Here is a 19937-nt window from a genome sequence, read left to right as displayed (position 1 = left end):
AGTTACCACGTACAAGTAGCAATTTCAATGTTTCTAAAATGTATGATTCAACCAACCTAGTGCCATGATTAGGATTTTCTCAAAATAATCCTTGTCTTGTATTCGGATGTATTTCTAAAATCCTACCAAAATAAGTGGTTTGTTCCCGTACCCTAATCTCACACATTCGGTTTCAAGATTCAATGCCTTTTCCAAAAAAAGAGTCAACTTTGGTCCTTCCAAATGGGACCTTAATATGTTTGGTGGCGACTCCGTCAAAGTTCAATATTTGAAAGTCGTAGGGGTCTTTACGTAGACTTTTATATATTGAGTTTCGATATTTCAAATGTTCAAAACAGGTTAACGTCACTAGGAAAACTCTATATTTTGGCTCCATTTGATCGGGTTGGGTTGTGAAAAACCAAGTCAAAACTACGAGTTTTTCTCTTCGATAAACCCGGGAAACTTTAGGTCTTTGATGAGTCCTAATCAGGGTTCATCAAACTCCCCTAACTTGCATTTCGAGATTCAAAAATACAACATATACAATTGTAAGAAAAAAAACCCCTACAATCGCGGTATACATGTTTACAGCTTAACTATGTGATACGAACAAATCGGAAGAAGGGTCGTAGGTGGCTCCACTCTTTCCATTGTGTTCAATATGTTTGATGTTTTATTGCATATAAAGTGAATTTCTTGTTCGATCTATAACCTTAGTAATTTCTATGTCGAACCCAATCATTGAAGTTAGTCATTTATTTCATTGAGAAGAAAAGATATGGCTAACCAGGGAATAGCTGATGTGGTTAGACAACTAACTCAGATAGCTCAGAATCTAGCACAGGCTAGGCAAAACCCAATTCATGATCTGACTGGGGAAATTTTCGAAAAGGTAACTCAGAGTAATCCTCCACTATACCAAGGGGAGTCCGACCCAAGTGTATTGGAGAATTGGCTAAGAGAATTCGATAAGATAATAGTGGATGTGAATTGTCCTGAAAACCTTAGGGTTAATAGTGTTGTATATTACCTTAGAGGGTAAGCTGATTTATGGTGGCAAAGGTGTGAGAATTCTTTGAGAGCTACACCTGGATTTGGATGGAAATCATTCAAAGTTTCTTTAGGGAACAAGTTTTACCCACCGTACCTGAAGAAGAAGAAGAAGGCCCAAGAGTTCATTGAGCTGAAGATGGAAGGGATGTGGTGGCGACTGAGGAACTTGGGGCTGAAAGGTTCGAAAATGGACTGTCAATGGATTTACAATTGTTGCTTTATGGAGAAACATTTACTTCTAGTCACTAGTAGAAAAAACCCTTGTTACAACGGGCTTTTAGACCCTTGTTGCAACGTACATCGTATGCTGCAACTGAGGGGCCTGCAACAAGACAAGACTTATTGCAGCGAACAAGTGCTTTTTTTCAGCGTACATATATATGTACGCTGCAACAAGTGTGTAAAAATAGGAAAAATTCAAGACATGTTGTAGCGTAAAAATTGGTGTACGCTGCAACAGGGTAGGTTTGTTACAGCGAACAACAATTTGTACGCTGCAATAGACCTACCCTGTTGCAGCGTACACCATTTTTACGTTGTAACAGGTCTTGAATTTTGCCTAATTTCACACACTTGTTGCATCGTACATATATATATGTCCCCTGCAACAGAGCACAAATATTAGTTTCATTTATCTATACGTGCCTTGCACCGAATATAGGAACCTGTCAACAACAATAATAGAATATCGCAACCTGTAGAACAAATATAAAAACAATAATTGGGGTTTTGTATACATATATATATATATATATATATATATATATATATATATCCCAAAACCAAAGTGCACGTACTACATTTAAATATATGTTCCAATTTCAATGTACATATACATTTTAATATAAAAGATTGTGCTATAACATCTAAACCAACTCAATCAAGCATGCTCAGGCCAATAATAAATACTTGTTGGTAAAAAACTTATCCCATTGCTCACAAACCAAATCAATTTCCTCACTAGCATAAGGCGCATTCCTCGGAGTATAGACCTTTAAAAAAACAAAATTTTCAATTAAGCATTAGATTATATGCATATTAAATGTCACAGTTTAACATTCAAGCAACTAATGACAATGGTCCTAATAGTCTAGAATACGAATCAAGAGTAAGGAAAATTAATTAATTACCTCATCTAGCATTAGGTTATGAATATTAAACATGTAATAAGTTTAAATGAGTCATTAGGTTCTTTAGTTCAAAGTTGGGAGCGAAAATGCCTCATTTTAGCCTAAATATGACCTATAACGACCCAATGAGCCTTAAATGTGCGTAAATAGATTGAAATGAGTCTTAGAAAGTTAAAACTAAGCATATTAATCATGTAAAAGGTTTAAAATGAGTCCGTAGGTTCTTTAGTTCATAGTTGGGAGCGAAAATGTCATTTTAGCCTAAATATGTCCTATAATGACCAAACAAGCCTTAAATGTGCATAAATAGATTGGAATATGTCTTAGAAAGTTAAAACTAAGCACATTAATCATGTAAAAGGTTTAAAATGAGTCCTTAGGTTCTTTAGTTCAAAATTGGGAGCAAAAATGTCATTTTAGCCTAAATATGACCTATAACGACCCTATGAGCCTTAAAGGTGCATGAATAGATTGGAACGAGTCTTAGAAAGTTAAAATTATGCATATTAAACACGTAATAAGTGTAAAATGAGTCCTTAGGTTCTTTATTTCAAAGTTGGGAGCAAAAATGCCTCATTTTAGCCTAAATATGACCTATAACGATAAAACTCGCATTAAATGTGCATAAATAGATTAGAATAAGTCTTAGAAACTTAAAACTAAGCATATTAATCATATAATAAGTTTAAAATGAGTCCTTAGGTTCTTAAGTTCAAAGTTCGGAGCGAAAATGTCATTTTAGCCTAAATATGACCTACAACGACACAATGAGCCTTAAATGTGCATAAATGGATTAGAATGAGTCCTATAATGTTAAAAATAAGAATATAAAACATTTAGTAAGTTTAAAATGATTCCTTAGGTTCTTTAGTTCATAGTTGGGAGCGAAAATGTCATTTTAGCCTAAATATGTCCTATAACGACAAAAAAATCCTTAAATGTGTATAAGTAGATTAGAATAAGTCTTAGAAACTTAAAAATAAGAATATTAATCATGTAATAAGTTTAAAATGAGTCCTTAGGTTCTTTAATTCAAAGTTGGGAGCGCAAATTCCTCATTTTAGCCTAAATATGACCTATAACGACTTCGAATGGCAACTTAATTTGTACGGCTTGTCATGGATTAATCGAAGGAATAGATCCGGAAAGTAGGTTGGTTGAAAGATCAAGCTGTGTCAGGTCATATAGTCTTCCTATATCAGAGGGTATAGTTCCAGTGAAACTGTTATTTTAAAGATAAAGAATCTGAAGTTTTGACAGTTGCTCCATTTCTGTTGGAATAATCCCACTGAAATTAATGTTCTGGAATTGCAAGGAAAGCAACTCAGTCCAATTGGTAAGGAAATGTGCGAAGATTTCACCAGACAAATTGTTTTCAAATAAACCAAGATCTGTCATTTTCCTAAGATTGCTAAAGGACAATGGCAATTCCTTAGTCAGTGAATTCCCACCAACAACAAAAAGTAAGGTTTCTACATAAACCAAGCTCATAAGGAATACTCGAGTTCAATCTGTTCATATGAACATCAAATGTCTTGAGGCTCTTAAGTTGGCCTATGGAAGAAGGAATGCTACCAAAGAAAGAATTATTAAACAACTCAATAACTTTGAGTCCAGAAATCGAACCGATATTATCAGGAATTACTCCAGAAAATTGGTTCATGCTAAAAAAAAACTCAGTTAGACTTGAAAGCTCTGAAATGTTGTCTAATACTGATCCCCTGAACAAATTAGAACTAAGATCAAGGTATTGAAGATTTGGAAGACTGTTGAAAAGGGATGCTGGGATCAACCCAGTTAAATGATTAATTGACAAATCAAGGTAAGTCAAGTTCCTGATCCTAAATATGAACCCAGGAAAATCCCCAGTTAACTCTTTAAGCCCAAAATTCAAGTGGGTTAACAAAGGCATAGAACTAAACATAGACCAATCATCGGGTGTTTCAAGATAATTAGCATGCGGCTGCTTGTTTCCTACACTTGTATAATGTATATAACGAAGAAGGTAACGGCAGTCATGAATCTTTACAGATTTGTATAGTTAAAACATGCAAGACTTTCGGAAAAATGGCCGAGTACATATCAGATTTGTAGCTCAACTAGCAGAAGAAGATTTCAGAAGAGAAATAAACATGGAACATATGGTAATGAATGTTTTAGGAAGCATACCCATATCTCCAGCATTATCTTCAAGGAACCACTTATTGCTTCAACAAGTTTGGTAGATACTACTCCAGGGGAACTTGAGATGCCAACCAATATGAGCTTTAACATTTGGGATTGAACAGGATGAAAAGGTATTTCAGCTACGCGAGGCAGAACGGAGACCAAAGTAGAGATGCCAAGGGAAAGCCTCTGCCTGAAGGCGTGTTCAACTGTTGATAAGAGATCGAGAACTTGAATGCAAGAGCTTACAATTTGATCCTTGTACTCTGGACAAAGTAGAAATAAAGTATACAGCTAGGAAGCTTGAAAAATTAGCCTCCCATTACTACATTATAATGTGAATTAAAATGGTGGGTATTTGGAAAAAAAACATTACTCAAAGCGTAACTGAGATATATAAAGTGATTTACATGTAACATAATGTAACAGAACCTGTGAAATAAACCAAAAAGGGGACAACGAAAAGAGGAAAATGCAATTAATAAGAGAACATAATATCATTATCCCAATACTCGAGTCTTTGGCCACCGAGGGAAGAGTAAGAGCTGAACCATACCACAAAATAACATTTGATTATTTGAAAGTTCTGCTGAACTATCTAATCTATACCAAAATACTATAATTACTCAAAGGGACACACTAGGACCTATGTACAAGACTGACTTCCCAAATATGGCAAGATCTTAGAGAACTAGATTGTCCAAACTGCCAATTATAACAAAGGATTTTGAGGCAATGAGTTATACACTTATACTACACCCATTAGCATATATTTGAATCCTCTATAAGTACGAGATCAGATTTTTTATCCATCTTCAAATATTAATACCTGGAGCCAAACTTTCGTATATTTGGTGATATCAAATTATTAAGTATAGTAAAGTATACATCTGAAATTTAATATATGCAATTCCTATCCATGAAACACTGATTTTGGAACAATTCTTTCCCTAGTTCCCATAGTGATGACAACATGTTTTAGTGTAATGTGCAGTGTTCAAGGCGATTTTTGATGTTTGGTTTGTTTAATGTCCCCCACCAGTTTCTACTTTAATGAAACACAGTAAAATGAAAATGTCAAGAAGCTAGCCATCTGGCTAATCCCTCCCGCCTCCCTAAAAGACCCTTAAAATTCTTGCTGCCGGAGCTACCAGTTAACAATCTCCACTTCCTACACTGCACCCATTCGTTATCAGGTTTATATCGAGTAGTGCCCTTTTTCTGACACAAATACAAACATAGAAGGTCTTTATTCAGAAAACAAGGTATACGACCTAAACTTTTATGAGCTATCAAGCACCAGTTCCCCAATATATATATAACCTTCAGTGACTTGGCCAGCTGAAGGTGATCTGAATATTATACATTGACTGGAAAGGATTTTACTATGAAATGAACAGTAAACAAGTATTGCAACCCGATAAATAGGTTATTGAATTCACACAGTGATTGCACTTGAAAAGGTGACCTGCATTCGGCTTCTGTATCCCATAGCCCCAGACACAAAAAAATCATACATATTGATCAATGAACTAGTTTATCTGGCCACATTTACATTGCTAAACCAACACAATAACCAATAGAGTAATATTGCGTTACTATATGACCAAGTGACCACATAGCGCGCACCCCATCAGGCAATGCCATAAGCTGAAAATAAGAGGACCAAATAAACATGGTTCAAAAAAGTTTATGAATTCTACATAACCAACAAAAAGAGATTGTCAGCACACAAGAAATGATTATGAAAGAATTCTTCTAGTAATGAACCATTAGAACCAGTTTAAAAAGCCCATTCATAAAAATATGAACCATGAGAGCTGACAATGAACAACCAATGAAAGGTATATAATGCAATAACAAGTTCATAGCAATTTGAAAGGGAAAAAACACGACCCCATCCAGCCTCAATAGATCAGATTGATGGTCACTGGTAAGTCAAATTGTGGTTATTGCTCTGAGGCCATTCGTGGCCCACCTGTTACTACCACTTCTACACATGGCTTTAGTTTTTCTCCTACTCATACTACCGTTCGTTTCCAACCTTACCACCTTCAGGCTTTAAACACCCACCAGCAAGCCCTGTCCAGAGTTTCCTCATGACTTCGCCAGTTTTGGAGAGAAAATGTAGTTGTACCACTGTTACTCAGAGACTTAAGGTAGCCAAACAGAGCAAAATCATAAATGTAAAAAAGTATAAAATAAAGAATATACCAGCTGTACTGGATCAAAATACGCATCCCAATATTCATCTACCTTCTTTACCAACCATTCTTCAAGGAAAGCATATGGTTCACAATCTTGGAATGCTTGTTTGTTGCTATGAACCCAAACACCACCATGCCCATCATCCTGTGTTTAAGAGGAGGATAAAAGATGGTTTAACTGCACAGAATTCACAATTTAAATTGAAAGTTAAGATATGGGGTTCATATTAACTGCACAGACAAACTAGTTAATTGTAAGTTAAGATATGAGGTTCATGTTACTTTAAATTTTGCAACAAACTGTGTGTGCAGACATGGATTCTCTCTTTGCTAGCTTAGATCAACTACTGTTCTTGTAAGTTCTCATCCACCCACTTTATTCAATCATAATTCTCACTTACCCTTTTCGATTTATCTTCTCCTTTTCTACATTATCTCATGATAATGACATTGATTGTATACCATAATGTATCAAATTCCTTGAATTTTAATATCAATATGATGTTTACAAGAGCTAAGAAATCAATACAATGTTTTGACGAATTGAACAACTTTCCACACAAAAAAAAAAATTAAATAAATTGAACAAACCCTAATTCTGAAAAACGAAAATCAAGAGGGGATAGGGAAGATAGTTACTTGCCGCTGCGAGGATTGGTTTACTTCCTGATTTCAGCGGTGGTTTTTCGAGCAGGAAGTAATTTCAGCGGTGGTTTTTCGAGCAGGGAACCACCGGTGAGGAGGCGAGTAAATAGACCCACCGGCGACTGGCGACAACCACCAGCAATGGGCGAGACGCAGGGAAAACAGAGGGGAGAAGAAGAGAGTACTGAGCGCGGGCTATGAAATTCGAAGTTGGTATAGATTTTTGAGAGGATATGTTTGGTCTGAATTAAACGTTGCAGCGAAAAAATTTATAACACGCTGTTGCAGGGGCTTTTACCATGTACTCTTTAAAGTAACGGGGTATTGTAGGGGGCTTGTACAACGTACGCTGCACAAAACTCTTTTGCAGGGGGTAATTTATTTGTACGCTGCAAGAATCCTTTAAAGGGATTGACTCGCGTTGACCTACTGGTTTTTGAAGCGTATTAATACATGTACGCTACAACTAAAGATGGCGGTGGGCCGGGCCGGGCCGGGCTTCAGGTCGAGCCCACGGGCCGTGGGCCTAACCGGGCCGGGCTCACGCCAGGCCCACGTTGTTTCGTGTCGTGCCGTGCCCTGCCGAAAAGTTAAAAAAAAGGGCCCAGGCCCGGCCCAAGCCCACGGGCTTTCGTGCAGTGCCGGGCCGGCCCGTCGTGCCTAAGGCTAATTTTACTAAATTTAGCGTGCTTTGTCGTGCCGGGTCGAGTCGTAACGTGCCTTGTCGTGCTTTTTCCAAAAATCAAGGCCAGGCCCAGCCTACGGCCCACGACTTCGTGCCCGTGCCGGACCGTGCTTTTTTCGTGCTCGTGCCGGGCCGGGCTTTTTCGTGCCGGGTCGGCTCGGGCTTCGGCCCGGCCCGGCCCATAGCCATCTTTAGCTGCAACAAGGGAGCTGCAATAGGGGTTTTTTCTACTAGTGTCTCTAGATATCCCATATGGAAAAGCTGCTCATCTGTATGGACTACAGTTGAGGAAGAGTACTAGTGAGAAGAGAAAGGATGTTGGAAACTAAGGTCATGGAGGTAACCAATAAAACAAGGAAAAATTTAAGAAGAGCAAGGGGAATAACCATTTCTTGTTCAAGGAAAACAACGGTGGAAACCGCAACAACAAGGGTAATGGAAATCAATATGGAAGGAACGGAGTGAGAAGCTATGAATGTAGGCGTTGAAATATGAACCACCCTGGAAAGGATTGTGATGGTAATCTAGTAATTTGTAGGTTTTGTGATATGTTAGGCCATAGAGAATATGAGTGTTATGCCAAGAATGGGAAGCCTAACCAGAACAATTACCAAAACAACAACCGGAACAACCAGAATAGGAATGGAGGATATGTTGGTAACAATGGAGGGAACCAGAGGGGTTACCAAGGAAATAACAATATCAACAATAACCAGAAAAATGCAAAACCTGGGGGGAAATCAACAATAGAATGGGAATAGAGGCAACAATGGAAATGCCGATGGAGGTGGAAACAACAAAGAAATTGTCCAAGGAAAACTGAATGTGATTTCTAGGCAAGAAGCAGAAACTTCATTTGAGGTTATAGCCGATACGTTTTCTATTAACTCCATTCTAGTTAAAGTGTTATTTAATTCTGGTGCAACTTATACATTTATCTGAGTCGATTCTTTGGGAAAATTAGGTTTGAGCGAACCTGAAACAATTGAAGTACCCATAGTTATACCAACTGGCAGCATAGTGAAATGCACCAAGATTCATAGAAATGTGCCTTTAACCATAGCCAATACCATATTCTTGTCTAACCTGATTGAGTTTGAATTAGGGGAATTGGATGTAATCTTAGGAATGGATTGGTTGGCCTTGTTCAAAGCCAAGATTGACCGGGAGAAGCAGAAGATTGATTTGAGATCTAGCTTGGGTAAAGTAGTGTCCTATCGTCGTTTTGGTAAGCCTAGAAACGTAGGAATCATCACGGCAATGGAACTCGTGAAGCTAGTCAGTAAAGGGAACCCAGTTTTCTTGTGCAATGTGAGAGACCTCGATAACGAAATTAAGGATAAACATGAGGAAATTGCAGTTGTGAATGAATTTTTAGATGTGTTTCCGGAATAAGTCTCGAGGATGCCTCCCAATCGACCTATTGAATTTACTATATATTTAGTACCTGGAACTGCACCTATTCGAAAGCTTTATATCGAATGGCTTCAGCAGAAATGAGTGAGTTGAAAGGCCAATTGGAGGAATTGCTATAAAAGGGTTATATTAGACCAAGTGCATCTCTATGGGGAGCACCAGTTCTGTTTGTGAAGAAGAAAGATGGAAGCATGAGACACTGTATGGACTACAAGGAGCTTAATAAAGTCAAAATCAAGAGCAAATATACTTTGGCTAGGATAGATTACCTGTTAGACCAGCTGAAATGAGCAGGAATCTTCTCCAAAATCTATCTAGGTTCGAGTTATCATCAATTGAGAATCGCGGATAACGATATACCAAAGGCTGCATTTAGGACTAGATACGGTCACTATGAGTTCACAGTTATGCCTTTTGGGTTGACCAATGCACTTGCGATATTTATGGACTTGATGAACCGTGTATTCCATGCATTTTTGGACAAGTTTGTAGTGGTGTTCATAGATGACATTTTAGTGTTATTCGAGGAACGAAGAAGATCATGATGAACATTTAAGGTCTGTATTGAATACACTCAGAGACAACCAATTGTATGCCAAGTTCTCGAAGTGTGAATTTCGGTTAGAGAAAGTTGCATTTTTAGGACATTTTGTGTCAAATGAAGGAGATGCATTGGACCCTGTAAAGATTAAAGTTGTTAGTGAACGACCTACACCTAAGAGTGTCACTGATATTCGAAATTTTCTCGGTTTAGATGGAAATTATAGGCGCTTTGTGCGAGATTTCTCTAGAATAGCCAAGCCAAAGGCTACTTTGATGAAAAAGAAAGCAAGGATTGAATGGAATGAATAGTGTGAAGGGGAATTCCAAGCTCTGAAGACATGATTGACAACCGCGCCAATATTAACCTTACCAAATGGAAGTGATACTTATGATGTGTATAGTGATGAATCAAAGAATGGTTTAGGTGTGTTTTGATGCATAACGGAAAGGTTATTGCGTATGCATCAAGGCAGTTGAAACCGTATGAAGCTAATTACCCTACCTATGACTTAAAGCTAGCAGCCATAGTGTATGCATTGAAAATTTGGAGACATTACCTGGATGGTGTGAGGTGTAAGATATTCACGGATCACACGGGTTTGAAGTACATTTTCACACAGAAGGATTTGAATATGCGTCAAAGAAGACGTTTGGACCCGACTAGACATCTGGTATCACGAAGGAAAAACTAATGTAGTTACAGATGCCTTGAGTAGGAAATCAAGTCATAGTGTGAATGTGTTAGTAGTTGCTAACGAGTTCTGCCAGGATATGCAACGATTGAATCTAGAGACCGTGAGTGGTGAATGTCTGAAGGGAATGATGAATGCGTTGACTATTCAACCATCAGTATTTGATGAAATTAAGGAGAATAAAGTCGGAGATGTTAAGTTGGAGGGAATCAAGGAAAATATTTCGCAAGGAAAAGAAATAGATTTTAAGATCCGTGATGATGGAAGTTTGAGGTACAAAGGAAGGTGGTGTGTGCCTCAAAAGTGTGAAGAATTAAAGGAAAAGCTTATGAGAGAAGGTCACAATACACTATATTCTGTTCACCCAAGTGGTGACAAGTTGTATAAGGATCTGAAGAAGGTCTATTGGTGGCCAAGAATGAAAAATGAAGTAGCTAAGTTTGTTGCTAGATGCTTGACTTGTTAGAAAGTAAAGATAGAGTATAGGAGACCTCAAGGAAAGTTTGAACCATTATAAATTCTGTGTTGGAAGTGGGACTGTATTTCAATGGACTTTTTCACTTGTTTTCCCAAGTCGAAAAGTGGAAATGATACCCTTTGGGTTGTGGTAGATAGATTGACCAAGTCAACGGTGTTTATACCAATGAAGGAGACTTGAAAAATTAAGAAACTTGTTAAGGCTTACATTAAGTATGTTGTGAGACTACATGGAGTTCCTAAGGATATCGTATCAGATAGGGATTCAAGGTTTCTTTCAAACTTCTGGAAAAGTGGGCAGAAGAAATTTGGCACAACATTGAAAATGAGTACAACATTCCATCTAGCCATAGATTGACAAACCGATAGAACCATTCCGACACTTGAGGATATGCTTCGTGCGTGTGTGTATGATGTTCCTATAACACTTGAGGATTTCCAAGGAAGTTAAGATAGCTTAGATTTGATTAAATTTTCCTATAACAATAACTATCATGCCAGTATAGGAATGACACCATTTGAGGCCTTGTATGGAAGGAAATGCAGAGGTCCACTATATGCTGAAGTGACATTAGTTAGACAGTTGTGTTAGACATCAAATGATAGAGGACACCATGAACCAGATTTGAACTATTCAATCCAACAATCAAGCAACGGAAGATCGACAAAAGAGCTTTGCGGACTTGAAACGTAGGGATGAAGAATTCCAAGTGGGTGACAAGGTGTTACTCAAAGTTTCACCAATGAAGGGTGTGATGAGATTTGGAAAGAAGGGAAACTTAAGCCCAAAGTACATAGGTCCTTATGAGATCCTAGAGCGGATAGGAAAGGTAGCTTATAGACTAGCCTTACATATGGACTTACATAGAGTTTATAATGTGTTCCACAACTCTCAATTGAGAAAGTATGTTATGGATAAGTCGCATGTGTTGCAATCGTAAACCATCGAATTAGACCAAAGTTTATCTTTCAAGAAAAGACCAATTTAAATCCTGGATAGTAAAGTTCGTATTACACGAACCAAGGATGTTAAGATTGTTAAAGTGTTATGGTCTAATCAAGAATCATAAGAATCAACCTGGGAACCCGAGGACAAAATGAGAAAGAAATATCCCGATCGTTTTCCCGAGGTTAGTTGATTTATGGGGTCGTAACTCGTGTCATTTAAGGGGGGTAGAGCGTAGTACAATTTCACGCTTTTTACCTTATTTTCCCTTATTTTATGCTTGATTTAGTGCTTTCTATTTAATTTGCACCCTAACTTTATCATGTTAAATCATTTAAAGAGTACAACAACTTAAAATTTGCTAGATAAGCAATAAAGTCTAAAGTTTTGAGCTTCAAGTTTGAGTTATCGTACCCAAGTTTCGTGACGAAACTTCTTTTAAAGAGGGTAGACTATAATATCTCGTACTTTTGAAGTAATTATAAATATATTTTATTATATTTATAAAGTATTTTGGGATTTTAGGAACTTAAATCGCATTTAAGTTAGTTATTTAAATGTGTTTAATTAATTAAAAGTATTTATTATTTTAATTAATTATAAAGTGAATTTAATTTTCAACTTGAGAATTAGTTTGGGTTTTGAAATTAAAACAATTTGAATTATTCCAAAGCTTAAACAAATTTTCGTAAGAAACTAAAGTGAATGATTCAAGAGCATATTCAATCTTAACCCAAAGCCCAATCAAGGAGGCCTAACATAAGTTAAGGAAGCTTCAAGGAAACTTCTCTTAAACCTAATTCTTAAGGGATCTAGCAAATAAATACCCTTTAGGGTCTCACATTTTCCGACATCCTTGAAAGCCTCAATTTCTCTCTCCTATATATTTTCTTCCTCTCCAAGTTTCTCTCTTTTTCTTTCCTCTCTTTCTCTTTCTTTTTCTCTCTCTTTTCTCCTTGCATGCGCCAGCCCAAAGCTCGCCTAGCTCGCTAGCGTGTTGTTGCTTCTGTGCGGTGGCCGCTGCTCGCCTGTGCTGATGTGTGGCTGCATTCCCGTGCCACACACCCTGCTCATCCCTCTGTCTCTCTCGTGTGTTGCTGTCCGCTAGCCACCAAGTAGCCACACTGATGTGTTCATGCGCCAAGCATCACCATTTTGTTTCATTTTGCGCCCCATTACCTCAACTAAGTAATCGTACCGTGCTCTAGGCCAATTTGGTATAATCGCTCTTCTTCCTAACCTTCTCTATTTTAAAGTTTGGATTTTTATTTTGATGATGGATTTTGATTGTACTTGGGATTGAATACGAACACCAAAGTTGAGGATTTTGATAATTAGAATGTTGAGGACTATTTTTGAGTAAAGGATAGTAATTTTCTGATTTGGTTGTAAAATAAAGTTTCAATATTTATGGGTTATAATGATTTTAAATAATGATTTAGGGTTAGGATTTTGCCTTAAACCTTATGGCGAATTGGTTAGCATAATTAGATGACAATCTTAATTATGGTAACCAATTATAATTTGCATATTTTTTTGAGACATAAAGTGTCAATTTTAATGGTTTTAAGCATGAAATTATTCAAATTTGGGTTTTAAGCGGTTAATTGAAATTATTATTTTATCGATGAATTTCTAATTAATTCAAGCGTTTTAAAATTTAATAAAGTTGCTGAAAATTTAATGAACATGGATAATAATTAAGTTTTATTATTTTAATGATAGGAGAAGATTTTAAATTAGTGGATTAAATCACAAAGTGGCCCCCGTAATTAGGAATTCAAGGTATGTGCAAGTCTAGGGTGACCATTTTATTTCCATGAGAATTCATGTGATGATGTTATATTGTTATTCATGGATTTGGAATATTTATGGATTCATGTTTGATCGTTTGAGCAAGCATGTTATGGATATGGATTATGTTTGTTGAATTAAAGTGAACAAGCATGTTATGATTGGTTATGTTTGTGGAATTTAAATAACAAGCATGTTGTCCAAGTATGGTTATGCATGTATGATTTACTCGCATGCAAGGAATGGTTTATGCTATTGTACGTAATGTCTAGCATCTTATGAGCCAAGTATATTATGCCTAGTTGCACTATTGTTATTTACCACATATGAAGGGTACGCTCATGTAAGCCACCGCATATGTAGGGTCGACTTTCGAGTCATGTTTTTTAAGTACATATGAAAGGTACACTATCGTTAGCCACCGCATATGTAGAATGAGTCAAGGTGAATTGAATTAAGGACTATTCGTGCCTAGTGCACAACCCGCATGTTAACAGGCATGTCGTGGAATCTCAAACGGTATGTTGAGAAGGGAAAATGGGAGTAATTTCACTTGAGTCTTGAATGTTTTATCACAAGTCCTGATGATCTTAAAAGGAGTATTGCTTCGTTGTTCGTTTATTAAATGCTTTGCTTGATTGGGACTTGAGTAGGCTTTGTGAATAAAATATTAATAAACGTAAAGTGCAACCAGAACAAGCTTCAAAAATCTTCGAACGTATATACCTTGAGTATGAACAATGGGGTGAGTACCTTGCCAGGGGGATTTTACTCCTATTAATGATACAAGACGTTGTTTCATTTCTTTTATGTGCTGGAATTCCGTCGGGATGGTCCGACAACCGGGTTATTGATATTATTTTGGTGTTTGGTGGACTCCCAACACCTGTCCAATGGACATTTCTGTTTAGGCCCGTTCGAAGCTTAATCTAATTAATCTATGAGTCAAGAGTCGAGTCTTGTCGTCATGATTAATTGTTTATTCATGGATTTTGCATGTGGTTTAATTTATTGTTGGAATGAAGCATGTTAGATGTAGGATTTCATTCTAGATTGTTTGTACTCAGCTTTCGCTGATTACATGCTTTGTGTTTGGTCATGGAATTTTCCTTAATGACCCTATGACGAACCATCATTTGCATTTGCATTGATGGGGAGTAGTAATTTGATAAGCAAGTTTGTAGAGATGACTTGCAAGAAAAGTTATCTTGCATGGGGCTGGTTGAGCGAGTTTATTTTCTCTTGCATCGATCTAAACTCTATTTATTTTCATTAGCCTAAACTATAAAGTTTTGATTAGTAATGGATTTTGTTTTACGGTATTTTCGTTTGGGCCGTTATGGTTCCAACTTGTATGGAGGTCATTAACTATTATTTACTGTCTTTGAAGTTTATTTATTCCGCTGCGTAATTCTGGTAAATAGCTTTAGTTTTCAACTTGAGAATTAGTTTGGATTTTGAAATTAAAACAATTTGAATTATTCCAAAGCTTAAACAAATTTTCGTAAGAAACTCAAGTGAATGATTCAAGAGCATATTCAATCTTAACCCAAAGCCCAATCAAGGAGGCCTAACATAAGTTAAGGAAGCTTCAAGGAAACTTCTCTTAAACCTAATTCTTAAGGGATCTAGCAAATAAATACCCTTTAGGGTCTCACATTTTCCGACATCCTTGAAAGCCTCAATTTCTCTCTCCTATATATTTTCTTCCTCTCCAAGTTTCTCTCTTTTTCTTTCCTCTCTTTCTCTTTCTTTTTCTCTCTCTTTTCTCCTTGCATGCGCCAGCCCAAAGCTCGCCTAGCTCGCTAGCGTGTTGTTGCTTCTGTGCGGTGGCCGCTGCTCGCCTGTGCTGATGTGTGGCTGCATTCCCGTGCCACGCACCCTGCTCATCCCTCTCTCTCTTTCGTGTGCTTCTGTCCGCTAGCCACCAAGCAGCCACACTGATGTGTTCATGCGCCAAGCATCACCATTTTGTTTCATTTTGCGCCCCATTACCTCAACTAAGTAATCGTACCGTGCTCTAGGCCAATTTGGTATAATCGCTCTTCTTCCTAACCTTCTCTATTTTAAAGTTTGGATTTTTATTTTGATGATGGATTTTGATTGTACTTGGGATTGAATACGAACACCAAAGTTGAGGATTTTGATAATTAGAATGTAGAGGACTATTTTTGAGTAAAGGATAGTAATTTTCTGATTTGGTTGTGAAATAAAGTTTCAATATTTATGGGTTATAATGATTTTAAATAATGATTTAGGGTTAGGATTTTGCCTTAAACCTTATGGCGAATTGGTTAGCATAATTAGATGACAATCTTAATTATGGTAACCAATTATAATTTGCATATTTTTTTGAGACATAAAGTGTCAATTTTAATGGTTTTAAGCATGAAATTATTCAAATTTGGGTTTTAAGCGGTTAATTGAAATTATTATTTTATCGATGAATTTCTAATTAATTCAAGCGTTTTAAAATTTAATAAAGTTGCTGAAAATTTAATGAACATGGATAATAATTAAGTTTTATTATTTTAATGATAGGAGAAGATTTTAAATTAGTGGATTAAATCACAAAGTGGCCCCCGTAATTAGGAATTCAAGGTACGTGCAAGTCTAGGGTGACCATTTTATTTCCATGAGAATTCATGTGATGATGTTATATTGTTATTCATGTATTTGGAATATTTATGGATTCATGTTTGATCGTTTGAGCAAGCATGTTATGGATATGGATTATGTTTGTTGAATTAAAGTGAACAAGCATGTTATGATTGGTTATGTTTGTGGAATTTAAATAACAAGCATGTTGTCCAAGTATGGTTATGCATGTATGATTTACTCGCATGCAAGGAATGGTTTATGCTATTGTACGTAATGTCTAGCATCTTATGAGCCAAGTATATTATGCCTAGTTGCACTATTGTTATTTACCACATATGAAGGGTACGCTCATGTAAGCCACCGCATATGTAGGGTCGACTTTCGAGACATGGTTTTTAAGTACATATGAAAGGTACACTATCGTTAGCCACCGCATATGTAGAATGAGTCAAGGTGAATTGAATTAAGGACTATTCGTGCCTAGTGCACAACCCGCATGTTAACAGGCATGTCGTGGAATCTCAAACGGTATGTTGAGAAGGGAAAATGGGAGTAATTTCACTTGAGTCTTGAATGTTTTATCACAAGTCCTGATGATCTTAAAAGGAGTATTGCTTCGTTGTTCGTTTATTAAATGCTTTGCTTGATTGGGACTTGAGTAGGCTTTGTGAATAAAATATTAATAAACGTAAAGTGCAACCAGAACAAGCTTCAAAAATCTTCGAACGTATATACCTTGAGTATGAACAATGGGGTGAGTACCTTGCCAGGGGGATTTTACTCCTATTAATGATACAAGACGTTGTTTCATTTCTTTTATGTGCTGGAATTCCGTCGGGATGGTCCGACAACCGGGTTATTGATATTATTTTGGTGTTTGGTGGACTCCCAACACCTGTCCAATGGACATTTCTGTTTAGGCCCGTTCGAAGCTTAATCTAATTAATCTATGAGTCAAGAGTCGAGTCTTGTCGTCATGATTAATTGTTTATTCATGGATTTTGCATGTGGTTTAATTTATTGTTGGAATGAAGCATGTTAGATGTAGGATTTCATTCTAGCTTGTTTGTACTCAGCTTTCGCTGATTACATGCTTTGTGTTTGGTCATGGAATTTTCCTTAAAGACCCTATGACGAACCATCATTTGCATTTGCATTGATGGGGAGTAGTAATTTGATAAGCAAGTTTGTAGAGATGACTTGCAAGAAAAGTTATCTTGCATGGGGCTGGTTGAGCGAGTTTATTTTCTCTTGCATCGATCTAAACACTATTTATTTTCATTAGCCTAAACTATAAAGTTTTGATTAGTAATGGATTTTGTTTTACGGTATTTTCGTTTGGGCCGTTATGGTTCCAACTTGTATGGAGGTCATTAACTATTATTTACTGTCTTTGAAGTTTATTTATTCCGCTGCGTAATTCTGGTAAATAGCTTTAGTTTTCAACTTGAGAATTAGTTTGGATTTTGAAATTAAAACAATTTGAATTATTCCAAAGCTTAAACAAATTTTCGTAAGAAACTCAAGTGAATGATTCAAGAGCATATTCAATCTTAACCCAAAGCCCAATCAAGGAGGCCTAACATAAGTTAAGGAAGCTTCAAGGAAACTTCTCTTAAACCTAATTCTTAAGGGATCTAGCAAATAAATACCCTTTAGGGTCTCACATTTTCCGACATCCTTAAAAGTCTCAATTTCTCTCTCCTGTATATTTTCTTCCTCTCCAAGTTTCTCTCTTTTTCTTTCCTCTCTTTCTCTTTCTTTTTCTCTCTCTTTTCTCCTTGCATGCGCCAGCCCAAAGCTCGCCTAGCTCGCTAGCGTGTTGTTGCTTCTGTGCGGTGGTCGCTGCTCGCCTGTGCTGATGTGTGGCTGCATTCCCGTGCCACGCACCCTGCTCATCCCTCTCTCTCTCTCGTGTGCTGCTGTCCGCTAGCCACCAAGCAGCCACACTGATGTGTTCATGCGCCAAGCATCACCATTTTGTTTCATTTTGCGCCCCATTACCTCAACTAAGTAATCGTACCGTGCTCTAGGCCAATTTGGTATAATCGCTCTTCTTCCTAACCTTCTCTATTTTAAAGTTTGGATTTTTATTTTGTTGATGGATTTTTATTGTACTTGGGATTGAATACGAACACCAAAGTTGAAGATTTTGATAATTAGAATGTTGAGGACTATTTTTGAGTAAAGGATAGTAATTTTCTGATTTGGTTGTGAAATAAAGTTTCAATATTTATGGGTTATAATGATTTTAAATAATGATTTAGGGTTAGGATTTTGCCTTAAACCTTATGGCGAATTGGTTAGCATAATTAGATGACAATCTTAATTATGGTAACCAATTATAATATGCATATTTTTTTGAGACATAAAGTGTCAATTTTAATGGTTTTAAGCATGAAATTATTCAAATTTGGGTTTTAAGCGGTTAATTGAAATTATTATTTTATCGATGAATTTCTAATTAATTCAAGCGTTTTAAAATTTAATAAAGTTGCTGAAAATTTAATGAACATGGATAATAATTAAGTTTTATTATTTTAATGATAGGAGAAGATTTTAAATTAGTGGATTAAATCACAAAGTGGCCCCCGTAATTAGGAATTCAAGGTACGTGCAAGTCTAGGGTGACCATTTTATTTCCATGAGAATTCATGTGATGATGTTATATTGTTATTCATGTATTTGGAATATTTATGGATTCATGTTTGATCGTTTGAGCAAGCATGTTATGGATATGGATTATGTTTTTTGAATTAAAGTGAACAAGCATGTTATGATTGGTTATGTTTGTGGAATTTAAATAACAAGCATGTTGTCCAAGTATGGTTATGCATGTATGATTTACTCGCATGCAAGGAATGGTTTATGCTATTGTACGTAATGTCTAGCATCTTATGAGCCAAGTATATTATGCCTAGTTGCACTATTGTTATTTACCACATATGAAGGGTACGCTCATGTAAGCCACCGCATATGTAGGGTCGACTTTCGAGTCATGTTTTTTAAGTACATATGAAAGGTACACTATCGTTAGCCACCACATATGTAGAATGAGTCAAGGTGAATTGAATTAAGGACTATTCGTGCCTAGTGCACAACCCGCATGTTAACAGGCATGTCGTGGAATCTCAAACGGTATGTTGAGAAGGGAAAATGGGAGTAATTTCACTTGAGTCTTGAATGTTTTATCACAAGTCCTGATGATCTTAAAAGGAGTATTGCTTCGTTGTTCGTTTATTAAATGCTTTGCTTGATTGGGACTTGAGTAGGCTTTGTGAATAAAATATTAATAAACGTAAAGTGCAACCAGAACAAGCTTCAAAAATCTTCGAACGTATATACCTTGAGTATGAACAATGGGGTGAGTACCTTGCCAGGGGGATTTTACTCCTATTAATGATACAAGACGTTGTTTCATTTCTTTTATGTGCTGGAATTCCGTCGGGATGGTCCGACAACCGGGTTATTGATATTATTTTGGTGTTTGGTGGACTCCCAACACCTGTCCAATGGACATTTCTGTTTAGGCCCGTTCGAAGCTTAATCTAATTAATCTATGAGTCAAGAGTCGAGTCTTGTCGTCATGATTAATTGTTT

The 19937-nt window shown here is 36.7% G+C and overlaps 2 protein-coding genes across 9 annotated transcripts; one reads left to right on the top strand and one right to left on the bottom strand.

Moving 5' to 3' along the window:
- Nucleotides 1–1721: 1721 nt before the first annotated feature.
- Nucleotides 1722–7464, bottom strand: LOC110783774 (protein PUTATIVE RECOMBINATION INITIATION DEFECT 1-like). 8 transcript variants are annotated; one of them, XR_008919435.1, is made up of 4 exons: nucleotides 7178–7463; nucleotides 6546–6716; nucleotides 4335–4597; nucleotides 1722–2027 (listed from the first exon to the last, which is right to left on the bottom strand). XR_008919435.1 is itself a non-coding variant. In XM_056827359.1 (4 exons), exons 2-4 carry the CDS (start codon nucleotides 6601–6603, stop codon nucleotides 1926–1928), a joined length of 324 nt encoding a protein of 107 aa, XP_056683337.1. In that variant the 5' UTR covers nucleotides 6604–6683; nucleotides 7178–7464; the 3' UTR covers nucleotides 1722–1925. The 8 variants fall into 8 exon arrangements, 6 of the variants coding, with proteins under 6 accessions (XP_056683337.1, XP_056683336.1, XP_021843835.1 ...); XR_002532148.2 differs by having other exon boundaries at nucleotides 6546–6683; nucleotides 7178–7462; XM_056827359.1 differs by having other exon boundaries at nucleotides 4335–4540; nucleotides 6588–6683; nucleotides 7178–7464.
- Nucleotides 7465–10261: 2797 nt separating this feature from the next.
- On the top strand, nucleotides 10262–11588 carry LOC130471753 (uncharacterized). Its single transcript, XM_056842045.1, has 3 exons — nucleotides 10262–10498; nucleotides 10596–10792; nucleotides 11498–11588. Exons 1-3 carry the CDS (start codon nucleotides 10262–10264, stop codon nucleotides 11586–11588), a joined length of 525 nt encoding a protein of 174 aa, XP_056698023.1.
- The last annotated feature ends 8349 nt before the right edge of the window (nucleotides 11589–19937 follow it).

Source organism: Spinacia oleracea, chromosome 4 (genome assembly GCF_020520425.1).
Source record: "Spinacia oleracea cultivar Varoflay chromosome 4, BTI_SOV_V1, whole genome shotgun sequence".
In the NCBI taxonomy this organism is placed as follows: Eukaryota; Viridiplantae; Streptophyta; class Magnoliopsida; order Caryophyllales; family Amaranthaceae; genus Spinacia; species Spinacia oleracea.
Note: the sequence above shows the minus strand (reverse complement) of the source record. Positions and strands in the feature narration are given on the sequence as shown.